Source organism: Pelecanus crispus, chromosome 11 (assembly GCF_030463565.1).
Source record: "Pelecanus crispus isolate bPelCri1 chromosome 11, bPelCri1.pri, whole genome shotgun sequence".
NCBI classification, from domain to species: domain Eukaryota; kingdom Metazoa; phylum Chordata; class Aves; order Pelecaniformes; family Pelecanidae; genus Pelecanus; species Pelecanus crispus.
This window is the reverse complement of record NC_134653.1, coordinates 13377855-13404819: the sequence shown is the minus strand read 5'-3', so window position 1 is coordinate 13404819 and position 26965 is coordinate 13377855. Positions and strand designations below refer to the sequence as shown.

The 26965-nt window shown below is 41.0% G+C and overlaps 1 protein-coding gene across 1 annotated transcript in view; it reads right to left on the bottom strand.

Annotated features, from left to right (window-relative positions):
• Positions 1-26455, bottom strand: part of GRIN2A (glutamate ionotropic receptor NMDA type subunit 2A) — a 192497-nt gene extending 166042 nt beyond the window's left edge. Inside the window, exons 1-2 of the mRNA XM_075718478.1 lie at positions 26438-26455; positions 23442-23864 (exon numbers count right to left, since the gene is read on the bottom strand). Of these exons, the coding sequence (XP_075574593.1) occupies positions 23442-23864; positions 26438-26455 (441 nt within the window). The remainder of the gene's footprint in view (positions 1-23441; positions 23865-26437) is intronic.
• Positions 26456-26965: the final 510 nt, after the last annotated feature.

Sequence of the window (26965 nt, the reverse complement as noted above, 5' to 3'; positions counted from 1 at the left end):
CTGAAAATAGCTCAGTAGTGCATGCCAAGATGGGGATCCTGACATTATTCAGAATTTGAAGGAGGCAAGCTATCAGTTATCTTTAAACAGAGCACTGTTCCTATTTCTTTAAAAAAAAAAAGAAAAAATTCCATATTCCAAAAGAGGGACAGTTAATTGTAACTACCCCTTCAAGGGTATTCCAGACAAGAAAATCTGTTGTAAAGCCCTAAATAGCCTGCCACAAGCACACAAACAGGAGGGATCAGTTGATATCCCTGTTTAGAAACTTCCTTGGTAAGTAGTTGTTGATTGCTCTTTTATGTAGATACAGTCCATTTTCACCTTCCTTTAATATGACACAGAGGAAAACACCTTTAAAATGGGAAGTATTGGTTATGTTATAATGCATTTGCATACAATGTGCAGCTACATTAAATAATGGAATTCATAGCATGAACTATGTAAGACACATTTCTCTTAATAACACCTATTCATGTGATAAGCAGAAAATGCATTTATGTGTGTGACAATGTCCGTGTTTTTTCTCCCTCTGCAACAGTACCTCGCATACCCATTTTTCCCCCATAACCAAATATTTTCCCATAGTCTTTCCAATGCTACCATTTTAACACAGACAATAAAAAGAGGCAACAAGATACCTATTTCTGGACTAAAACCATTCCACTCAATAGCATGCTACTTGCAGGACTTACTTTGCACACTGCCACGTTGCAAAAATTCTCAGTTTTGTCTATCTTCTACAGACACACTCTGGTATTATTCACAGATGGGACACAAACTGTCTCTCCTTGAGAGACATGGCCACCACACAAACAGCTCTGCTTGCTTTTTAATTTTGCACACATCCACTGTTGCATCAGCCAACTTCAGTTTGTTAAGCCTTCTTTCAAGGCTGTTTGCTTTGTTTCAGATTTCAAAGCACAGTGCTCTACCCTCATACTGTGTTTTGCCCAGTGGTTCTCCTGTGCTGTGCTTACCCTTCTCAAAAACTAACGAATAGAAAGAGATGCAATGATACAATGCAAAACCTGATTGTTGTGGTACTGTGTTGCAGTCTGTATAGTACTGACATGTAAAGTTTTCTGATTAATGTTAGCTGGTGTCACACATGATGTTATGAACTTGCCCTAAACAATTAAGTAAATTATTAGTACTATGCAAGAATAATAATAACTGAAGGTCAGGGATGGGATTTATTTCTAGACTTTCATAGGCCAGTGGCACAGACATAAATACTCTTACGAATATAAAAGGAATAGGTACTTCAAATGGAGAAGCACCATTCAAGACTCCAGGTACTATTCTGCTTTTACTGTATGACATGCATGTCCACAATTTAATTCACAGTATATTAATGCAGCCTCACACCAAGAGCATTTTCACAGAAGAGCATGCTAAGACTTGCTTAATAGCTTACAGTATCAATACCAGTATAACATTTCAATGTTTCAGCACATATCTCTAGCTCAATTGATCTACCCTAGTAAGGTGTGCTTCAGTGGAAAAAATACATTTTCTAGGTTTCTTCTCAATGCACATGCAACTGTGTAAATGCTAAGTTAAGCTAAGGAGAAATAAACAGTAGTTTGGTTTGGTTTGTCTTTTCCAGTAATCAAAAGCTATGTTGTCCACAATGAAAGGCCCAATCAAACATTATAGAAGTGGAACATTTCATTACCCACACATTATTTCATAGGTACTTGTTGCCATACTGATTCTTCAGACATGAAAATCAGGTTACTTGAACAGCTACTGGATTACATGTCTACTGGGAATACTTGGTAATGCAAAATTAATATTCAGACCCAGTATCCTATTAGGGCACTTGTTCTCAGTTGGGATTTCCAGCTTATTTACCTGATGCTCTTTTTGTAGCAGCAGGCAGTTCTTAATTCATCACTCAAAACTTCCCCAAGGCAGTTCCCAAAGACAAACAGATCAGCAGGATTTTAATCAACATGGCAGGTACTCTATATGCCAGAGGAAAATGCAGATATTCATATACCTGGTGGGGTCAACAAGAGACTGTGCTCACTGGACTAACTTGGAGAAAATGGGAAAGGTTAGAATAGTAAGTGCCAGGGTGGGAAAGTATGTTGGGTTATTGATTCCCCTCGCTCTCTCCTAAAAAGACTAAGATCATACAATTGGCAGAAACTACTTTTCTGACAGCATGAATAATAGGATCCTCTGCTTCATTCTGACAGAATGTTTTGGTTAGCCACTTCTTCCAAATCTCTGTGTCTGCTAATGCCTACTACTTCAACCCTAAAATATTACAAATATACACAAAAATTATCTATGAGCAGAGAGTACATGGAATAAGATAATACTGCAGTACAGTTCAACAGTCCAAGTCTGAAATAACAACAAAGTAAAAACTGCTGCTATTCCCAAACCACAGATGAGGTTTGGGAAAGCAGATTTACTGTCCCTCGGACAAAGTGCCAGCCTGAACTTCGGAGCTCTTGGTACCTACATGAGCTAAGGAACCTGGCCCACATACCCTTCTCTAGGAGTCATGCCTGCAACCTTTCAAATTCCTCCCTCTCCACAGAAACACCTCTTCATAAGCAGCACCACTTTTTGAGCAAATTTATCACTTACCAGGACTAGTTAATCACCTCTTAGAGAAAAGCAACAGAAAAAAAATACATCAGTAGAAGAAGACATCACAGAAGGCAACTCATGCATCAGTTGTTCATACATGAGCAACAATTATTTACAAGCTAGTATCTGCCTTTGTATTGTACTTAAGTCCTTCGAGGATTACAAATTTCCCTGCATGTCTATTTGGGAACTTAGGTACTTATAAACTTAAATGCTTACTCTGGGAGCAGTTAAGTTTGAAAAACAGGATCTGATTTTGAGTGCATATTTTACTTTGACTAAAAATTAGAAACTATGAACACATGTTTTTGGTTTTCTTTTTTAAAGTGCCATTGAACAAAAGAGACTAGACTGTTCATTTGCTGACTTGCTAGATGTTTCTTACTGTTTTGCTCTCTTTGCAAGATGTTGGTCTTCACTTTGGAAAAAGCACGTGGTGAATTCTGCAAATTTTCTGTCCAAAATAGCACACCAAGCACAGCTGCCATGCCAAGGCATTTCCAACAAAACTGAGGCAGGAGGCCAACTCTCACTTTTAGCAGAGGCAGACCATAGGCAACTCAGCTGAGGCCCTGAGGGCTTCTGTGTGCCAGTCAGACTAGATCAGGTGCAGCAAGGGAGCAAAGGAATGTAAAAGACAACTTAAACTCAAAATACCTTTCCAAAGCTCTCCGCGTATCTGCAGCAAAAGTAGGTCTAGAACACAAAGACAGGGCAGCATGGGGGAGGAACAGGGCACTGAAGGCACAACACTTATGAAGAAGGTAAAGCTGAAAGCAGATGGTGGTCATCTCAAAATCAAAAACCTAAACCTCAGATGATAAAGGAAACAAGGGGAGGAAAAAAAAATCCAAAATGGTGAAGTCATTCCCAATAGCATGTTTATAAGAATCAGGGGAACTATAACATTACACAAATAATTATTACCATGCCATTAGAACTACATTTATGAGGAAAATCACGTGTGACCTCAAGTTCATGAAGCAGATGCTTTTGTGGGGAGGTAGAACTGTTAAAACAAACATGCCCCAAGCAGAAAGATACCAACTGCCCTGCAGAGTCAGGGAATGAAACCTTGGGTGCTCAGAGGAACGGGCTTTGTTGGTGCACATGAAGGCAGTTCCAGGAGTTTTAGCTGTGCTAGTAACAGGACTTTGTTTCATTACTCTGCACACGCTTTCTTCTGTTAGGTAAGTCGGTGAAAATAGAAATGCTAAGTGATATTGGGTTCGCTAACTCAGAGATTAAGCCATGTACTTCAAAAAGAAATCCATAAACTTGTGCCTGGACAAGGAATTCACAAAAAACTACACTAACTTTTTCCAGCACTTCATACTGCCTCATTTAATGACATGAGTACAAACAGAGCACGTTACCTGTTTTCTTTTTCAGGCTAAGATGTATCTTTCTTTTTACCTCACTCCCACTGTAAGAAAGCAAGGGTCATCACACAAACAACAAAACAACACTAAAACCAAGGATGCTGCTCTGACTTTTTTCTCCTTCTCTCCCAAAAGCACAGCTAGGAGTGCATTAAACTTTCTGAAGCACTTTCTTTACACCTGCACTGGCCTTTTCTTTCCACATGGCCACATATTTTCATCAATAAGCACTTTATCACAAAATAATTGGCTTCTGCAGGTCCCTGAAAATGAAACAGCTGTAAGAGGTAAACAGTTTACAATAATTCCAGTATTAATGAAGTCTGAATTGCTTCAGGGAAGAAACAGGCTTGGTCACTTTGAAACAGAATTTTACCTGATTTGCTGTCCAGCCTTTTTTGGTGAAAAAAATTATTTATAAACAGTGCTACCCATGTGTTGCAGACCATATGTAGCGCTCATTAGCACATCACTTTAAGCTTCCTCTCCAGCCACAGTAAATTACCAGTATAGACTTTGGCTGTTTCATTGAAGTATTTTAGGAAGAATACTCCATTCCTGCAAGTACACCATTTCAGTTTTTTAAATGCAGCCACACAGAATGGCAAACAAATAATGCAGCATAACTAATGTTTTTACAGTCTTCCTTTGCTAATGTTCTGCTGTATATGTATACCATGTCTACACTTGGAGCAGAGCCTCTCTCGGGTACTGAGAATTCATCCTTACCCAGCTTGAATCTGCACAAAAATTACAGATTCTGAAATACATTGCCTTCTGCAGCTTTTTTTAAGAGCTATTCAATGATAAAATCAAATTCTCAGTGATAGTAACACTAATTTCCAATTGCTCAACAAGGCCTTATGAAGTACATTGTCTCTGAGGAACCCTTCACAGCTGAAAACTATGCAAGCTCTGTGAGCAGACACCTGAAATCATCAGTTCCTCAGGACAGCTGTACAGAAAAACACAGTAGTCCAGGGGAAACAGCCAAGAGAGATTTTCATATATTTATCAATATCTCTAGCTCTCATTCTCTGTCTCACTGAGTCTTTGAAACTCTCACAGATTAAGTCAGCCACAGACAGAAGTGGCACCATCTGCATTACTGCTTCTCTTGAGCCACAGGGCAAACGCTGGCCTCCAGCTTCAGGGCTGTGCTCCCCTTCATGCCCGTGGAAGCAGATCTGCTACACGCCCATATCACCTGCAAGGAGCACACCCTAGAGTAACTTATCCTACCTTTCTTGCTCAGGTTTCTGCCTGGAGAGAAATAGTTAGTTTGCTCCAGGTACAATCTCAGGAGTGAAGTAACAGCAACAAAGTGTGGCGACAAGGGACTGGGACCAGGCCCCTGAAATGAAATGGCAAAGTGCCTAAAATCCAGAAAAATACTTAGCTGTACACTTATCTAGATATTTTTTTTTAAAGTATATCCTTCCCCAGATATAAAGAAACGCAGATCTACATCTCTTCACAGACACCACTCCATCAGCTTTTCTCCCTCACTTAAAAAAAAAAAAAAAATCATTGTACTTACACAGTAATTTCTACTTCCTTGACTGGTTACTTACAATAAGCATATTATCATTACCTCTCTATATTCACTACGTACATATTAGCTCATGGGACATGACATATCCCCTGTGTGTCATGGCACTCACTAAAAACCCTTTCTCCAGAGCACAAGAACAAACTAGATTTTGCTCTATGAACCAAACTTTTGAATGAGTCAGCATATTCAGCAAGTCAATTCTCAGTGCCAAAGGCACTGGTTGGTCTAGAACTCCTGATTATTTACAGAGACAGAAATACCACCACAGACTTGAACCCCAAAAGATTTATTTGAGTATTAAGAAATTTTAAATCTTTCTTTCTGGTATTTGGAGGTCATAGAATTAAGATCTTTGGAAGAAATTATCGCAGTAACTGATAATAGGCAGAAGCAACTGGATGGGAGTGAGGAGCTTGTTAAACCTGGTAGTCTGCAAGAACATGAAAAACATGAACAGTTTATGATTGGCTTCTATGTAACACAGAAACCAAACAGAACAAAATTAAAAGCATCCTGTGGAACATATTCATGCAGACAGGGTACTAATGGCTTGGTTTTCCAAAGAAAAACAAGGCTACTCAGCTACTGGAAGAAAAAACAATGGGGATCCGATTTTTACATAATATGTACACATTGCCATCAAGCAAAAAGTTAGATTTTTTTCATGCTTGTCCCACTTCTCTCTTCAATCCAGAGACTGGCAATGAATGTCCAGCACAACCATTAACAAGTCTAGCATTCTGGGTGTCCAGCTGCAACTGCAACCCAGACTGCCCGCAAATTTATGTAATGTAAACCACTGCATAGCATGTCTGACACGCAGGCAACATCACGTGCAGATTATGGTGAGACTACACCACAGAACTCACAAGGCTTTTAGCGTTATGAATACTGGTAAGCTTCCAACCATGCAGCTCCATGGCTGTAAACAGGTTCTCTTTTTCCCTAATAAAACAGGATGACACGCAGCAAACAGCGCCAGCTTTCCAGGTCAAGAGTATGTCTTCACATCTCTCTCGAGAATTCTGCTGCTGCCTGAGGCACAAGAGAATAAAATGCAAAAAGGCAGAAATGCCCAAAGAATAGTCATAAATTCTCCTACTTAAAAAGGTAAAATTAACATTTCCCCAGAAAATAAGCAGTATATCCTTTTCTAGGCGCTGAGGCTTTAGAAATTCTTGGAACATAGTTTACTACATTCCTACAAGGATCCCAAGGCCAGTCTGTCTTTCCAAGGCTGATAAGCACAGGCTTTGACTTCCTGACACATCGGGATTCTACTCATCCCACTTCATCAAATCTAGCATTTATACAAGCCTGGCTAGACTTGGAGACCATCTTGTTATGGTATTGTATGGTTATCTCAAGCTTTTTATAAATGTAAAGAATAATGTATGATTAGAAAGAACTTCACACTACAAGTCCTCATCCTTCTTCATTCATTGACCAGTTTCCATCATAACACTAGCCAGCTTCTTGCCATTCCTGAATTTCTTAATTTTCCTTCTAAATACCATTCACTACTTTCAATTTCCCACCCAAATGATACCCACCTTAGTTTCACTCCTCCTGTCAACCATTTTATGTTGTTTAATCAGCTCTTCTTCATCCTGTACCCAGCTACCATATTCCCCTCCCAGGCTCATTTTTACTAGATTAAATAAAACCAACTCACCTCATTCCCCACAGGTGAGACTTTCCATTCCCCAGTCACTGAAGTAACGAAATTCTAAACCCATTACAAGATTAGCCAGGGCTTTTTAGAATGTGGGAGACTAATTGCAGACAATATTCCAGAAGTTCCTCCATTTCCTGCACAGTGGAGTGAAATTGTCTCTATTTCTAACAGCAACACTAACAGAAAAAATACAGGAACACCCTGCCAGCTTCTGGCCCAGGAAAGTTTGTTGCATGCAATCAGTTCTTAGCAAGACGCTACAATTTACTCGTATTAAACTTAATGCTATTATTGGTTTACCCCTTTAATTTTTTCTAAAATATTGATTTTTACAATGTCTCAAAGCTGATAAATTTATTAGTACTGCAAACTGCTAAATTAGTCTAGAATATGCTAAACTATATATTGTGGTCCTGGAAACAGGCAAAGTGTGGGTTTTTTTTCTTTTAATTGAAATACAATGCAATCCAGTGAATTCAACATACTGTCCTTTAGCTGTACTGTTATTCTCAGAAAATTTCCAGTCCCGGTCGACAGATATAACTAATATTCAAAAATTGGAATAAACAGCCATAATGAGCAGCACAGAGATTTCAATCCTATCCACCCGGTCATGGAGAGAACTGCTAAAATCTGGGTTAATCCTTCCAATCCTTAGTCAGAAATGAAAGTCTGTGCAATTGAAATAGTATGCCAGAATTAGATGTGCTTGTCGTTAGGATTCGATTAAGCCAAAAAATAAGGTCTGAAATAGCTTCAGTTAAAATCAAAGTAGTGCATTTCTACTGACAGATATTATAGTCCAGAAGAATCATTGTACTGGGACCAAATTCATAGTCCTTCTTCCCACACAAATTAATTTGGGACAAATCCCAGACACACTGATTTTCAGATAGGAGTTTTGTCAAAAAAGGAAAAAAAAATATAATCAGCATTTTCCCAAAACCATAATGACAACCGCTGGACTGGAATGCCATGAATAAGGCACAGCCTCCAGTTAGGAAGACCACAGAAATAAAGACAATTATTTATATTGCAATTTTATGAAGCAGATTCTCACAATCACCCTAGTGGCAATTTTAACTACTTTATATTTGTTACTGTACTCAAAAACATGACATACCCATTAGATATAGAATATTTATCTCCTATCTATTTTTCTGTATTGGGCAGGGGACTGTTTTTATTTTTAGCAAGCTGAGAGATTACACATGTCAATACAGAAAATTTTAAAAATGAAGAAGGGAAGATACCACTCTCCCCAGAGCAATTTCACTTGAAGCTTCTTCATCATTTGATTAAAGCCTGCACAAATCAGGCTGGATTAAATCTAAAGTATAACAAATAGTCTGTATTTGTTGCTGCAAGTCTTCAGACTTGTCTACAGACAATTTATGTCAAGCCTGAAGTTTATGGTTGTTTTCTTGATGAAGTTACATATGAGATCACCTCAAGATCCAGAAAGCCAGTACTCCCCTTGAGCCTGCAAATGCCATGTCTGCACACTTGCATAACCCATCACACTGTGCACAGTTACCATGGGAGGCAAACGCAAAGCAGCAGTAAAACTTTCAGTTACAAACATTTAAGGTCTATAGTAACAGAATAACAGAGGCAAATATTCCACTGTAGCCTCCATGCCAAGAGAGCCAGAGGTTTCAAGCCATCGCATAAGCATATTTCTGTAATCTTTCTTGCTCCAAAGCTGGAAGCTTTTACTCAGGCAAGGCTCTTTGAAGTTACTTTGGGAACCAGCTCTCTGCAGATGGAAAAACAAATGATTAAACCAGCTCAATAGGGAGTCAGAAATATTGCACATATTTGATTTAAAAGTGAAGCTAAGGGAGGGAGAATGTTTTTGGTTTTTAATACAACACTACAATGCTTGTCAAGAAGGAAAATATACTACCATCTGAGCTGAATCAGAAGAACTGTTTTAATAACAGAGTTTTTAACAGGGTCAAACGTGAAAATGAAACCTTGACCTAGTAAGACAAAAATCTAATTACCAAAATGAAGTTTAAATAGAATATCAGGTCTAACTTAAGTAAAACCAGGTAGCATGTCAACACGATTATTTCACCAGCAGTCCAGCAAGTCATTTGAAAGAGAGCACCCCAAGTACCATTACAGCCCTTAACGTACCAAATCATTCCTTTAACTAGAGACTGCGCTTCTAAGTGGAATATGCCTTAAGTCTAACGTGTTGCTTGGAGTTCCTACCTCAGCTATTAAGAGGCTACGTCTGCATCTTTATGCCTTTTATATAAAGAACATATTAAGCCCCTTATTAGAAAGGCAAAAAACCCTCCATCTTCTCTTTTACATTGCAGCATTCAGATCTTCAGGAAAAGCATTTAAGTAGGCATTAAAGGACTAAGTATTTAAAGTATTTGCTTACTTTGCACTTGCTAGTAGTCCTTTGCTTCACAATGAAATCAATCATGCCGCAGCCAGGATCCCACAAGCAGGATTTTTGCTTTCCATGTGGGACTCATACATGACCTGGATGCTGTAAGCCTGGATGCTATCTTTTCCTAGTAGAAGTATGCTCCTTGGCATTTAGAAATGCTTTTGCTGACCTAGAGAATTGTTTTCCACATAAGTTATTTAAAACTAAGTTTCTGCATGCGTATAACTTACTTATCAGACAGTAAAAAAAGGAGTAGATGGTGGGAAATGAGCAAAGTTCATTCTTATTTTGGCTTAAGTTTTCCACTGCTTTCAGGCAGCGTCCACTGAGGTGTCCACTGCAGTTTAACAAATCAATAGGACTTACATTGGAATAAGGATGACTGAGCTGGACCGTTATATTTTATTATTGGATGAAATAACTCACTATTTTAAGATCTCCGCTTCATACTGTGAAAAAGGTAAATCAAAAAACAGCTCCTCTCAAGCCAACAGTCATCTCATACAATGAAACACACTTAAACAGAAAGAAAACAACTTAAGCAAGCACACAAAACAGATTGCTAAGGCTTTCAATGACCATTAAAGGCATACATGCTTGTTGTGGTTTAACTGGGAAGGCAGCTAAACACCATGCAGCCACTTGCTCACTCCCCACAGTGGGATGGGGGAGAGAATTGGAAAAAAAAGGTAAAACTCATGGGTTGAGATAAAGACAATTTAATAGCACAGAAAAGAAAGGGAAAGGAAAATAATAATAATGATTATATACAAAACAAGTGATGCACAATGAAATTGCTCACCACCCGCTGACCGATGCCCAGCCAGTTCCCAAGCAGCAGACCCCCAGACAGCTTTTCCCTTAGTTTATGTGCTGAGCATGATGTCATATGGTATGGAATAGCCCTTGGGTCAGTTGGGGTCAGCTGTCCCAGCCGTGTCCCCTCCCAGCTTCTTGTGCACCCCCAGCTGCTCACTGGTGGGGTGGTGAGAGAAGCAGGAAAGGCCTTGGCTCTGTGCAAGCACTGCTCAGCAGTAACTAAACCATCCCTGTGTTATTACCATTATTCTCGTCCTAAGTCCAAAACACAGCGCTATACAAGCTTCTGGAAAGAAAATTAACTCTATCCCAGTCAAAACCAGGACAATGCTGCACGTGACAGCTGGCTCCCATATAAACTTCCCACGTGTTCATTTACATTTTAATTCAGAGACTATGGGATATGTTTTTATGAGAAATTGGGAATCTGAAAATATTTCTGTATGGTGAAAAGCCACTGAGCAACTGTTCAGGATATTTTAAATGTGAAGATTTGTTATTATTTACACCTGTCCTAAGTCAGCTATTCAGTGTCATTTCACTCATTCACTGAGCATTGGAAATATTCCAGTAGCTCTCATGCTATCAAATGGTGACAGGCAGTAAAGGACAACAACAGGAAAGTGAAAGAGATTGTAGCCAGAAGCCTGTATCCTGGAAAAGGTTAGAAAAGGAAAGCATGTGACATGACTTCTAAAATTGTTATGACTGGAAAAATGACAGGATGAGTATATCGGGAAACACCTCTGAAGATTATCTGTTGACTTCAGCTAACCTGAGGGGGGCAGGGGGAAATAATGTAAACTTGTATTTTTCCTTCTACAAGTGAGCTTACCCTGCAAAGAGCCAAAACTATCCTTGTCTGACACTTTCCTATGCTCTATTCTCTGAAGACATTGCTCATTTTCAACCTCTTGATACAACCAGTCATTTAGACAACATCAACATTTATGTAATTCATGACCCATAACTTTGCTTTGTACACATAACTACAATCTAGGTTGTGCCAGTAAACATGAGTCTCAGAATAATACTTTAAAGCAACAGCAAAACACATTCACATACAGGGGAGACTGCAGAATCAGTGAGCCACCTAACACTGTGGAAAGCAATTTATTTTCATGTATTTTAACTGTCATTCTGTCCTGTCCCCAAGTATTCTGCAGCCCCTAATGGAAGATCTGAAATTCAGATTAATTGAATTGAAAATCAATTATAAAAGGGAATCATAAATACATTTTTAAATGCCAGTTCCTAAAAAAACACAGTAGTAGGCAGCCCCGCAAAGCACCTGAACAGAGTGAATATACACACACATAGAAAAAAAGTGCATATATTACTACAAATCTGAGAATTATTTTAAAAACCTTTCCATTTTCTATAGAAATGGATGTTTACATAGGACATCAGTGCTGGACACAGTAGACAGCCAAGTGCATAGCAAAATAAAGGGAGGGTTGTATATTTAGGAAAGCCTGTAGGCTGACCCTGTCCCAGAGGTTATACTAAAGAAAAAAAAAAAAAAAAAAAAAAAAAGCAGTAGGGAAATTTTAAGTGACATTAGAAGAGAAACATGTAGACTCCAATACATCAATTTCCAGACATTCAGCTATAACCCAGACTCCCTACATTGCCCCAGGAACGGCAAATGTCCCCCTATAGGAATATGTAAAGCTGGTCAATGAGTGCAGAAGGAATCACTTAGGATGGGAGAAGAATTGCCCGAAATCCCAAGGCCAGGAACCCTGAAGAGATACCAAGATGGAAACTCTTCAGAGTTTTGAATACTTCTGGTTTTCTCATCCTTCTTTCTTCACAAATAGATCACTTTCATCAGCAATTTCTCTTGCTGGTTTATCACCACCTTGGCTCTCCACCAACATTACCCCAGCTCACCTGGTTTAGTTTCTCATCCTTTCTCTATTTTCTGCTTATTAAATTTAAACAGGCTTGGCTTAAAGTCATGACAGTTTTTAATTTCTTCTTGGGATTCGAGAGAATTTTTATTTGCCCCAACTAATCTTATTTTAGCACAACTATCATCTGTGCTCTGTGTACACTGAAAGAGTCCCAGTACTTCTAACATTAAGGGATACATAATTTTAAGCTGAGAGGTATATTCTCTCCTCGCCAACCTTGCTTCTGCTAGAAGTGAACTAAGGCAATAAGGGGGCGGGGGGAACACCACCCTAACTCAAACACTAGGGTGACAGCCAAATATAAAGTAGAAGAGCAAATAGATGGGATGCAGATGAAGACAGCATAACAGGACGGTGTTTGGAAGCAGCTGTTTGGTAGAAGGAGATTTGCATACAGAATGGACTGGGTAAGAAAAACGCAGTCTAAGAGCAAGCAAAGGAAGCAAATGTTTCTTTTTGCAACTTCTGTACCAGTTTGCTGCTACATAGTTAAGTGATAGAGCTTAATGTTTTGCATGCTAAGCACTGGAGTCATCCACAGCATCTTTCACTAGAAAACAGATTCCACAACAGGAAATTTCAGCCTTTTTGCAGATAAGAATAGTTAAAATGCAGATGGAGAAAGGAGAGAGATGGCAAACAGATCAAAACAAAACAACAACAGGGTTAGCTTATTTACTACAAAGATAATGTGACTTTTGAAAATAAACCAGACCATCCTAAATGGTACTTGACTAGAATACAGACACTTTCCAGAGTTTTTGCATCTGTTTTCTTATGATGAATTCACAGGCTTTATCTTGTCCCAATTAGGTATTTCATATAGCTCTGATGCCTCTGCCAACACAATTTACCCAGAACTCTTAATTAGTTTCACACACAAAAAATAACATGTAATTTGTCTGGTAATTATATGTTTCTGTAACTCCTAAAAGCAACTCATTACAGTAATGTCGCACACTTAGAACAGATTACCTTAATTCTATTTTCTGTTTATTCAATTATAACTGTCGTTCCTAATTGTATTGTAAATTGTGTTGAGCTGGAAGGTGGCTATAAAATCCTTGCTCTTTCCTCTTTCATAGTGGTTCTACATATGCAGTATGTTTCCACTAGACACAAAAATCAATGTAGTAAAAACAAAGCAGTCCTATTGTTAATGCTAGTCACATGGAGAGGCAGGCTGGTCAGCACAAATAAACAAAACTTTGTATCAACAAAATTACAGACAGAAATCTTGACCTAAAATTAGGACACAAAAAAACACCTACTGTCAAGAAAAGGAAACAAAAGGAAAAGATAAGCAGCTTCCCACCCAACAATCCCTTGAATGAAATACGTTTATAGAAATATCTTGCTCTGAGAGGCATAAAAGGCAGGCTGTAAATAGTTACGCACACCGAGCGGAGGCCACAGAGTGAGACCAGCATTGGTGTTCTCAGTCACGCTGCAGCAGGCAACTTGTGACATGGAAACAGTCCAGCCTATCTTTATTAAAAGCCTAAAAGGAAATTACTTTCCAAAACCTATGATGGAGATAGAGAGCCTAAAACACTGACTGAAGAGTCATCTGGTAACGAAGCACCTCCCCGAGAGAGCTTACTCAAAACCTAGATTAAGGGATACATAATTTTAAAGTTGAAATGTGCATGGTCTCAATCTGAAAAAAAATCTACTTTATCCAGGCTACTCAAGGATAGGTGTACGTGATCCTGCTGGAAAATTACACTACAGTCAGCCAGTTCAATACACCAAACCACTATTACTTGTAGGCTCCATCCTGAGGAGCAGGTAAATCAATGTACTTGAAGAAAAATATTGAAAGCATGAAGATGACAACCTCTTATTCTCTCACCCTTCCTCTCCACCTTCAGCATGGGAATCTGGAAGAAAGCAGGGAGAAGAACTTGCATGTATACCAAAAAAAACCCAGATCTAGCTTTCTTAGACCTGATCATGGCTAAATATGAAACAAAAGATGACTTCCAAAAGAAACGGAAATAATTTTGGAGCTGTATGCAGAATATTACAGTGTTTTAATCAAATCTCATCCACAGCCCTCCAATGTACTTCTTAATGTATTACAGCCAAAAGGGACTGCACTTTTGGTTTGAATTTGCCCCTGTCCAAATACAGGTTAATCTTGCTAAGCATTCTCTGTTCTATAAATGTACGATCAGATGGAGATGTTTCACTTTTGCCCATGCTCTAGAAGTTTAGGACCAGTTTATGACCTCAGATATGTTGCTGGATTTCCTAGGTCAGTTTTAGTTCAGTCTCTGTGGCTGTTGAGGACATGAGGGGACTAGGAGTGGATTACGCAAACTCTCTCCACATATATCTATATATACAGTTATGAATGATCTATTTAATCCGCATGTGAAGCTTAAAAAGTCAGTACTCAAACAAAACCTTAGTCACAAATTTGGATTAGAAACTGTTGCTTTTTCAAGAGGTTTAAATCAATCACAAAGGTTGATCAGGGAACCCTGTATACTCTTCATCCCACCCTAGCAGGCAGCAACGGACCCCTCATGCCTGACTCCCAGAAGGCACAGACCTTTCTCCAGGGGAATTTTGCTCTTCCCTAAATAAAAGATAACTTGTACACCTGGGACCTCCTTCTCCATCCAAACACTCAGGCTTTTTGATTACTTAAGCTTCATATGTATGGAAAGTACAGGTGAAATTGCTGTTAGGAAAGGTGAGACAACATTAACTGTATACCACAAACTTACAGCTGCTGGACACCAAGTAACCTCCATCTGCAACTTGGAATATCACGTCTGCATATCAGGAAACAAGCTAGCTTTCCTTTTGGTTGTTCAGCTTTTATACTACATTTCTTTGACACATCTTAATTTCATTTGTCTCCGAAATATTCCTCCTTCCAATCTTATTTCCAGTTCTGGTTTCACACAGACGCTGTGAGTCTCAACTTTTCCCTGACCCAATATGTCAAGTCTCAGGATAGAGGAAGATACATCACTGTAGGCCTTCAAGCACAGCTTCTTTGAGTGCAAATTCTCAAAAACAAACGTTTGCTGGCTACTATGCATTTAGACAAGAGCACAAAACCTTTTCCTACAAACAATGGGGAGACCCAAACATAATCCAAAAGCAGCACTGCCTCTCCAGTGGCAGCTAGACCTCCATCTTGAGAAGTCTCCGTAGACCCCCAGCTAGATCTCCATCTTGAGAAGCCAGAGGAGCCCTCGGTTGGAGGGTGAACATGCAGTGTCACAGGAGCTCTGCACTAAGAGAATTAAACCATGTCAATTTTTACAAACCATGCAGCTAGCTTATGCACCTCAATTGCAAGCACAGGGTTTTTTCTCCTAAGGATATTAAGTCTAAATTTAATACAAATAGCCAATGATGCTGCTACAGTTTTTATTTATTTATTTTGGGGAAGTACAGGAGAAAATATCATAGAATCATAGAATGCTTTGGGTTGGAAGGGACCTTTAGAGGTCATCTAGCCCAACACCCCTGCCGTGAGCAGGGACAACTTTAACTAAATCAGGTTGCTCAGAGCCCCATCCAACCTGACCTTGAATGTTTCTAGGGATGGGGCCTCCACTGCCTCTCTGGGCAACCTGGTCCAGTGCTTGACCACCCTCATTGTAAAAAATCTCATTGTAAAATATCTCAAGGATTTAAACAAACACTATGGTGACAGATGGTGTGGAGACAATCCAGGCTGGGCTCCCTCAGTAAAATCCACACAACTTCATAGCTCCAGGAAAGAGGGGAGACAGAGGAGGAAGAGGAAGGGTGAAGAGGGAAGAGGGGGAGGAGGGAAGAATGCATGCAAAGCTGGCCCAGATGACCACAGATTTCTAACAAACACAAACAGTTGTGGACTGCAAAGTTTCTCTCTTCATCTATACAAACCTCTTTGTACCATCACTGATGTAGGCAGATCTATCCCAGCTATCTTCCAAGCAAGTCCAAAAAAATTATAAAGAAATACTTCAAATTAAATTGTTAGTTCAAATACGTGACAAATAAAACACACTATTAAACTATTCAAATAAATCTAAGCATCCTCTCAAAAAAAAATTAATAGATGAAACATGAAAAATGTGTTTTACATCATATCAGGCCCTTCTGTTCTGTTCACTGCATAATTTTATTAGCATGAATATTTTCAGGTATGTTCTCTAGATATATTCTGATTGCCCACAATGTGTTGTGCTTTATAACAGTCTATTATTATTTTGTAGCTTAAAGGGATTAATCTTGGACTGAGAATGTCCTTGGAGAAAAAAAATTCCAAAGATGCCACCAGAAATGTCTGCAAGGAGAAAATTATGCCGAAGGCCCGGTGTCCTACTTTTACAGCTCAGGAGTCTGCTGTGTTATAATTACCTATAGGCAGGCAATAGTTTGGAGAGATTGCATGGATGGTCTACAACAGTGACTTAGTAGCAGTTTTAAAATGTTGTTGCTCAAAACAAAGACCCTTATGGATTTCTATTTTCAAGGACTGTAAGAACAGTTTGAAGAGAAAGAAAACAGTACCCTTTGAGATGAAAACATATTGCTCTTACTGCAAATTATTAGATCCAAGTGAAGCCAAACACTCATCTCTCCTAAATAAGAGTGGTTTATAGGACCCTACCCTGCACCCTGGGCTCAGCTGCAACTGGGTCAACTCAAGCAAGCTACAAAAATAGGAATTTACCCACACCTAAGCTACATCAAATATCAAGTAAACTCTAGAAGATTTCAATTGCCTACAATCTGCTTATTATTTACAGAAATTCCTAATCTCTTCAAAATTATCTTCCTTCTACTTGTGAAAATTAAACCAAATATCCCTCCCTTCAACTCCACAAGAGTGACAGTTCAAGTCTACTCTCATGGTATTCCAGAAAATCCTCCATGCTTTCCTTTGCTAATTTAGAGGGAAACTTTTGTGGGGACAAGAGAATGAGGAATAATATAATAATCTCAGAAACAGAATCTTCAGAAAAGAACAGAGAGAGTGGAAGAGAGAGTGCAAGAAAGCAAGGCTCACATCATTAATGCTCTTCTGAGTGCTGAGACACAGCTGAAAGCAAAGAATGCTGCAACTCTCGCTGTTACAGCTTTCTCGTAGCAATGACGGTACAAGAATAGTAATGTAAACCAGCATGCTGTATCATAACCACCTCACGCTCCCAGAGCACTGGCTCCTGTTGAAGAAAAGCTCAAGATACTGTATCCACTCACTTCATTCACCTCAGTAAGACAGATTTCAAGTATGTTTTTAATAATTTAATAACAGTGACTACGGCATGCGTGCGTAAAAGTTATGACCGCAGATTACGAGCCTAGTTCTAAAAATCTTTACGGATGTGCAAGACAACTTTATGTTTAAAAAATACATATAGATTGATTTTTACGGATATGGTTAAGTAAACACAGATTTGCAAGCAGAGGTCGACGATAAATTTTTGTTGCAGTTCAAAACAAAAATGAGAGTATCTGAAAGTTACGCTTCCCATAGCACCATTAGTACAGCTAGAAGGAAAGAAGGTCAAATTCATCTGCTTCTTTAATAAAACAGGCAGAAGCTGGAAGTATTGTGTGCAATGGAATAGTGCAAGCTACTATATCTAGAGCTGAAACACCAGTTACATGAATAGAGGTATTTTTGCAGTAAAGCATTTATTAAACTACAGTTTAATTGTCCAGTCTTTTTCAGTTCAAGCAAAGCCAAAGTTTATATTATGCTCAGGAGTATAGTGTCGTACAAATGCTAATATCAGTTATCAGTAAGGGCAGGAATGAAAAATTACAAAATTTAAATTTAAGATTTTCTGTAAAACTACAGGACTGCTTTCATGAGCCAGCTAGATGAGCTGGACAGAAATCTACATAACGCATGTGGGAGACATGCAAATTGATGAGAACACTCATGAAGTATGATCTCCAGAAAAGATTCTACAATAAAAAACAAACCCAACACCCACCCCACCCCCACCCCCCCATTCATCACAACAATTTTTAAAGTATAAGAATTGAAGCATGCTTATGCATAGTGCAAATGTGAAGTGTGGCTTTTGAACTTTTTTTTTTTTTTTTTTTTACTCTTTTTTATATGATCGCTGCGCTATGAGGACACATGGCAAAGAAGTAAAATGTGTAGAGAAACCTTAAGAGCAGCATACAAAGTCGTACACAGATAAGGGAGTGTAAATTCTCAGTACCAGAGCCAGGAGCCTGGGTGCGCTCTGATCATAGTTACAAGGCTGGGCTTGGAGTTCCGGTTTGCACAAGTGCGGTATGGCTTTTGTATCTCAGGAATAAGGAAAAACAGAGCAATTCTAGCTATGTCTATAATGAGCTGACAATGGCAGGTAATGCAAATATCTGCAAGTATTTCGGTAAAATATATATGAAAAATATCCACCAAAAGAATGAACAAGATTTAAAAGTACAGTTTCACTGACTACTTATTCATAGTTAGATGTCTTAATAAATATCCCAGCAGCACTATAGGACATGGGAGGGCCTGGCAGATGAGTTGAACATGAGTCAGCAGTGCACCCTTCCGGTGATAAAGCCTAACCAGGCTGCATTAGCAAGAGCACAGCCAGCTGCTTGAGAGGAAGGATTATTCCCCTCTTTGGTACTTGCGAGGCCACATCTGCAGCCCTCTGTCCATTTTTGGGTTCCCCCATACAAGACATCAATATACCTGAGTGAGTCCAAAGGACTGGAGAGGTGGAAGAAAAGGCTGAGGGGAACTCTTTTCCCCTGAAAAAGGACAGGTAAGGACAGGTATAATTGCAGCCTATAACTACACAGACACAGCTGGATTCAGACTCACAGCAAAAGAACAAGAGCCTGTGGTCACAGTACAGAGGGAGATTTTAATGAGATATAATGAAAATATTGGCATTGTGAGAAAAGTTAAGTACTGGAACAGATTGCCCAGAGAGGCTGTGGTATCTACATCCATGGAGACACCCAAAACTTGACTGGGTGATCTGATCTGACTTTGATGTTAGCTCCTCACTAAGCTAGGGCTGGGTTAGACAACCTCCAGTGATCCCTTCTAACCTCAATTGCTCTATGATTCTATGTTTACTATTTTGGAGGATCGGTAAAAAAGGAAAGCCGAAGGTGGTGGTAGATGCAAAAGGGATTTTATACTAAGCAGTTAAAAGTGTTTATTGCCAATATTAACAGGAGAAAGAATAATGAAGGATGGTAATTTAACTACATATAGTACGTACTTTTTGGAAAAGCAAAGATTTATTTTGCATAACATTTCCAGAGCTGTTTCAAGAAGCATCACTTTGTAATAGCCCTTCTGGAAAATTACCCTCACCTTTAATGCTGTTTGGCTGTGCATCATAACTGTCAGTACTTCCACAAGAATAAAACACTTCACGTTATGTCTTTCAGAAAGATACCTAATGAGAAGTTAGAAAGACTTAATTTTGCGATATGCAAAAGCAGTACGGTTCAAAGACACAGTATTCCTGGATGTATTTATAATACATAGGGGCTTTTTTCCCCACTTGTGAAGGAAACAAATCTATTATTGTCGCAGAACTAATCATGATGTTCTGTTTTAGAAAAGTATCACAAATACTGTCATTATAACGATAGCACGTGGTGAAACAAACATAACTAAGTTTAAAATCAAATGTTCAAGTCAGAAAACAGTTCCTAAGTAATGTTTGGTTTGAGATCCCTCAAATGTCATCAGATACAAGATGAATAAACAGCCAGGCTGTTTCCAGCATCCTCCAAGGGATGCTGATGCACAGCAGCTTGGCACAGATGCCCCAGACACAATTTTCATCTTGCTTCAGTAGACTATCCCACATCTGAATGTGTTTTAAGTCTGTGGCAGAATTGGGGACTGAAGCCAAGGAGCAGTTCATTGGCAGGAGAGTTCCTGCCAACAGCAGGTGATATAATCGGCTGGAGGCAGAGCATGTGGCATTGTCCAAAGGGTATCTCTACAGCACAGCTGGGATCAGGTAGGTACCATACATCCTTAAGTGTCACTTTGGTTTATTGGTAGGGTTTTGACAGCAGATGCCAGGTGAAGCAGAGCAGCTAGGTTCAGAAAACATTCCAGTTTTGTTGGCTTCACATGCCTGTCAATTTTCATAGTCTATATCAAGCAACATATCTCCTCAGCTGGTGCAGGCACACTTTAACCAAACTGAAGCAGAGTACAGCCAGCTGGGCCAACGGAGGAGGCAGTCTAAACTACACACCATTCGCAGCAGATGTTTGCACGGGGACTCAGTACTTCAAAAGCTGTATGTCCTGCATTAATCACTGCATACTCCACATGTGGACATACTTAATATTAAGAAACCTAGGACAACTTTTTCTTTTTTAAAGAGATGGCTCTTCATATGAGATGCATATTGACACAGTATGTATTAGCCATAGAGAACGTGGTAAGCTTATCTACTCTGAACCATGCCAGTAAAGAGCATTATAGATGACTTCTCATTTCTGTGCCTTCACTTTACTTCACATTTAGGACAGTTGAGGATCATATAACAACCACCTGGCACAGAATTCACTGAACTGTTATGCCGCCTTTGTGTCAGCCGTGCTTGGTAGACTACAAACAAGCACTACTTGTACAAGTACTACACACACACATTTTGAAGTAAAAGTCATCTAAAACACAGTACCAGCATAATGCCACAGAGGAGGAAAATATCTGTTAGAGCTACACGATAAGGACATAAATAAAACAGCCATATTACAGTGCCAGAGAACTACATCCCCAAGCAGGAGTGGGACCAAGCATCTTTTTTGCATATCCAGCCATCTCAATGTACGAGACAAAACAGAAGACTTTAAACACTGTTCAACTTCACAATTTAGCCAACACCCATGTGTTTCAGCTAAAATCCTGACACTGACTTGGAAGACAGATTTTACATTTGCAGTTCTCCCTCAGACTTCACCTCTTCTGCCTTTATGACAGCACTGTGAATTTCACCTTCAACTCCAGGAATTCATTCCTAAACAAATGGTTAATGGAGCGACACACGCAAGTCTCATTACTGTGATGTTCCAAACCCAGTTGCAAGGCATTACACATTGCAAAAGCCCAGTTAAAAATTAAGGCAGTTTTAGTTACATGAACAAACAATTCCTTCAGCCAATTCAAGCTACTGGAGACAGCTCTGCTGGATTGTCTTAACACACAAAAGAACAATTTTGATTTCCCAAGTGGAAATTTTAGAAGCCAAGTTTCAGCATGAAAATGTTTTATTAGCAAACTGTGATAACCCCTAAAATCAAAGACAGTGATATAATAATGACAATATTAGCATACAATGAAAAGAGTATTAACTTACTGAGACCTGAGACAAGAAAAATGCAATCTATATCATTTTCTAGAGGCTCCTACATAAAAGTAAGAAAAAGATCTGTATCAGTAACATCCTGCATCTGCTTCCGAGCGTGAAGTCGATTCCATAAGGATTTCTGCCAGTGTTTCATCACTCAGCACTGGCTGGGATCTTCAAATGTTCTTATACTGGCATAGAAAATTGAGTGAAATACGTATCAGATAAAATTCCTAAATATATATAAAGCCAGCTTTATAAAGATGGATAAATTGGTACAGTAATTTAAAAGCACATGAAATAACTGCCTCTGTAGCTTGGTCACTGCAATTACATTTAAGATAGTAGCATTGACTGTAATGATCTTTCCATATAAATGAAGATGTCAAAGTCATTGTTATAGAACCTCTGTTAGAATTCAGCACTTACTGTCCTCCCCTTGCATGACATAATTTTTAAAGGAAAACCATTCAAAATACCAAGAGAGACAGATCACTTATCCCAGGGGAAAAAGTCTTTTCCAGAGGTAGAAAGTTCCAAAAGTTCAAAGCTGATTCCTCAGTTGTAACTAATCATTGCATCTTTACTGCTTCTTTCTGCCCCTCAAGTTACAAAACAGCATATCTGGACCACTTAATTCTTAGATGGATTCAGAGAGCTCTTTACTGTTCAAGTACTATTCAAAAGCCACTTATAAGGAATAAGAATATTTAATGAATAAGAAACCCTAAAGGGTACAAATATCGGGAAATAAATTACAATTAACATTGAAAAGCCTTGTGTGCTGCAAAACCAGTAAATTACTCCCCACACTTGAACTCCCTCTTCAGCTATCCTCTTTTACACCACGGTGGGAGCTCCTCTCACACTTTAAGGCCAAGCAGTTCATGCCAGAGAGCTTAGTCCTGCACAGTGCTAAGCACCTGTTTCAGAAACAGCAGTGATCGCTTTACAAGATCAATGCTGCGGTGCCAGCAAGGACTTTTAAAAAAATGTTACAGTGTTAAAGAACATGAGCTGGGTACGAGTCACTTCTGTCATTCCACAGTCTCACAGCGGATTACATAAAGAGATGTTTTCCAACAAAACAATTTGTCATTATCTTCAGAGTTCAGGCAATCCCACTGTGGATTTTCATGAACTATAGTAGGAAATTAGAAGTATCCAGTTAGCAAAAATCTAATGTAATAAATATAGTGAACGCAAGAGCTGGTTCCAGTTTGCAAGACTACTTAATTTACAGAATGTAGTGGATCACAAAAGTCCAGCTTAATATGATTGTCCTATTACTATTATTGTCCTCAAATACATTCAGGTCTATTGCTTGCTATTTCTTGTAAGTACTGCAGAATATCTGTTTATAATTTTACATCTTATCCTTAAAATAATTTTATGGACCTACTATTTTGAGGTTGTTTTTACAGGTATATGTCATATTTACTAGTAAATTTTCTAAACTGACCAGCATTCAGCGTGCTGCAGAGTAAAATTTCATTAGGACTCCTTTTACAATGGACAGAAAGTTGAGTTTTAGGCATGAACCCCAAAAAGCATTTCAGAATATTTGATGAGTGATTAACGAGGACACAGCTCCATACATTTTTTTTCTTTTTTAAAGTACAGAGAGACAATTAGAAGCATCCTTTTTGAACTGCTTGTAGTGATTATTCATGATGGAGACCAACACAATGAAGTACATTAGACTAGCAAAAGCTTTTAATAAATTTTCCTACCTTATCTGCCATTATCATGGAGGCCCCGCCATGAATTCCAATAATTGGAATAGAAGTCTGAGACGAAATAAAATCCAAAATCTGAGCTACTGCCTCCTGATCAGTATCATCTCCAAAAACCACTCCATGAATCTTGGTGCCAGACATCAAGTCGCAAACATGTGTTATGATGCTTTTAGGGTCAGTCTGGTTCACCAGAAGGGTCACTACGTTGACATCAACAGTCAGGTCTGCTGACATTTCCCTGGTCCAGAGACCTCTGATATCTCTCTCTGTGATATACTTGGTCCTTCCCAGAATCACTGCAATGTTCAGGATGGGATAACTTCTCTCCGCTCCACGAACAAGATCCAAAGGCGCCAGAAGAGCTTGGAGTACCAGGAGAGCACAGCCAATTTTCCTCATCTTTGCCAGCTTTATCCCCTGTAAAAGCAATTACATTGTATGAGAAAAACAACAGAGAAGAAAAAAAATATATACCGTATATCTCCAATGAAGGTTTTAAACAGAAAGCTTCTGGACACAATGCAAAGTTTAGCAGCTTTTTATAAGGCATTCTTCACCTTAGTTTCAATTCAAGCCTCTTATATTCCCTCAAAAAGTTGGCTTGCCAATGACAGTACTACAACTGGCCTCCCGCAAGCAGGGCAAAAAAATGTAGCACAAGTTCAGAGGAAAAACCCATTAAAATTCTTCCTGGATGGCCAACAAAATTAAAATGACTGACATTGTTAAAAAAAGACATTATCATCCTTCTCTTTAACCTTGCCGTCCTAAACCAGGTAAAACACAGAAATCTATTTTCTTTCGTCCTGAGCGCCTATTTAAAATTTAGTCACAGTCTAACAGGAAGAGGTGCTTTAGCTCAAAATGAGAGAAGCGAGGCAGAGGTCTACTGGAAACCCCACTCCATATACTCCATACATCTCACAGCATCCCAGAACCATGCTGTTTTATTTCAGAAGATCTCTCCTAGACAGCTGCTGCTCAAGCACACTCTACTGCATTTCTGGAACAGATTCAGAAGCACAATATTCTATCTTAATTCTTCTCCCTCCTCTTACGTGGCATTCGCTTGAGCATCTCAGAACTGCTGATCCCAGACACAAAGTTTTCACTGGTGTTGGAGGGGAGGGTGTTCCATAAATGAGCATCACTGCATTGGTTTACTTCATGTCTTCACTGAATCTCTGTAGGGGACTGCGTATAGACAGAGTACGATGGGGAGAGGGATGAGCGGTAGAAGTGATCTGAAGTATGGGAAGGAGGGAGAAGAGGGAGAGCGGGTCTGAGTCTGCAAGATCTCCCTCTGTTTCCATGCCCCGGGGGATTTCCACCCCCCAAACTGGCTCTTCTCTGCTAACTGCAGGAAGGGAGTCCCTGTGCCACATAAAGCCAAGCGTGTTGCAAAGCGTCACGCAGAAAACACCAGCAGGGCTGTCCAATCAGGGGTGGCATTTTTCACATCTCCCCTCTCATCCTGCCAGCCCTATCTCCATCATCACTCAATCATCTGCTGCTGAAACACACACCAAGACAGGGGCTTGCTGTATCGTCACCTCCTTTCGGGGCAGAGGAGATGAGCACCTGAGAGACCATTTAACCGCAGGGCAGTGCCACCGCGCCTCCGAGGTCATCGCACCGCGGGCCAGGTTCCCACCGCTGCGGGGCCAGAGGCAGCACGGCAAGCGGTGGAAAGAAACCTAAACGCCCGCAGACACGAGGCCGCTTCAGCTTCCTCCAGACCCCGCGAAATGATAATCGACGAAGAGCACAGGACCAAGCCCCGCGGCCCGCAGGGGCGCAGCTCCCGGGACCGGCTGCCCCGCAGCGGGAGCGCCCCGGCTCCCCCGGGCGCGGCGGGCGGCGGCGCGGCGCGATGGTGCCCCCTGGCGGCCGTCCCACGTACCCAGCGCCTCAGGAGACGGAGCGGCGACGGGCGCCGGTGCCGGTGGTGCCGGTGCTGGTGGTGCCGGTGCCGGTGGTGGTGCAGGGCATGCCGCGGCCGCGGGCATGTCGCGCCCCTCGGTGCCCGGGCTCAGGGCCGGCCTCCGCGCCGCTGGCCGCACGCGTGATCCCCGCCGCAGCCTGCGAGCGACATGGCATCCCGGGAGGGCAGCTACGCGGACAGGGAGACAGGCAACGGGGGGCTGGACACGGGGGGGGGGGGGGGGGGGGGACACGGGACGGGACAGCGGGGGGAGAGAAGAGGAGACGATGGAAAGCCGTTAGTCAGGTTACAGATTGACGGGGGGGGGCAAAATACATTTCAGCCTCATGTGGCATGTGAACCGAAATAAAGTGACTAGACTCAAAAGTTTCACACACGACCCCACCCCCACCCTCTTCACTTAGAAATAAATTTAAGCTCTTTCCTAACAGCAGCGCCCGCGAGCCCGCAGCCGCCCGGGAAGTGTCCCTCATCCTATCCAGGGCAGGAAAATCCTGGGCTCCCAACTGCCCGTTTGCTTCCAAGAGAAATGCACGGGTTTGAGCTCTAAGGGAAGAGCCATCCAACCTGGGAAGAGCAGCTAGAAGCAAACTAATTCACATGATCAAGGGCAGTTTTCTTGACAGGTTCAAAACAAGCTTAATCTGGAAAGCAGCTAAAGCGGTGCGGGATACAGCTCCTTTTGGTCTTGGAACGGAACAGATTCATTCTCAGTTTGTGATAAACCCGGGGAGGCACGCTCTAGCGGATCCCTCCACGAAAAGCTCGGATCGCTTTGATTTTTCATTCACTATTTCCACTAAATACGCATAAAGACACTTCTTCAAGCAACCCCAGTCAAACGCTGGCGCGCCAGGCAAAGGCAGCCGGCGCTCCCTGGCCGGCCCTCGGCGCCGAGCCGGAGCCCGGAGCCCCGCAGCCCCGGAGCCGGAGACCGGAGCCCCGCAGCCCCGGAGCCCCGGAGCCGCCCTCCCCGCGCGGCGCCCCCGAGCCCGTCCCCAGCTGCTGGGCGCGTCCTGGCGCTCGCCAGCACGGCGATACTTACTGCATTCTCCCTCCACATAGTTCCAGTTTTAAGATCCTCAAAGTCATTTCAGTAGATTCCTCTGCAAACAACGAAGTGGAAAATAGGTCCCTTAATGCCTGGGTTTCATCCTGCAACTTGTTCCCACCGCAGTAAATGCAAGCCCGGCAGCTCTTTATCGCTTGAAAGCCCGCATGATCAAGTTTTAGCAGAGCCATTGCAACTGAGATTTGCTCTTTACTTTTGGCAGGAGGCATTGAAGCGTCTTCATCTTTTTCTTTTTTCGTTCTCTCCCCCCCCCTTTTTTTTTTTTAATTTTTTTTTTTTTTTTTTCCTGTTTAAAGAGCAATTGCAATATTGCTGCAGCAGTTCCCCAGGACGGCAGCCTCGGAGCCCCCGCGCTCCTCTCAGCTTCTTGGAAGCGGCGGGGACTGGCAGCGCCGGTGCCTGAAGGTGCGGCGGGAACCACCCGGCGGCCGCCGCGCGGGGCCGCCTCCGCGCCGGCCCGGCCCGGCCCGGCCCGCTCCGCCGCCCCCGGCACCGCCGCCC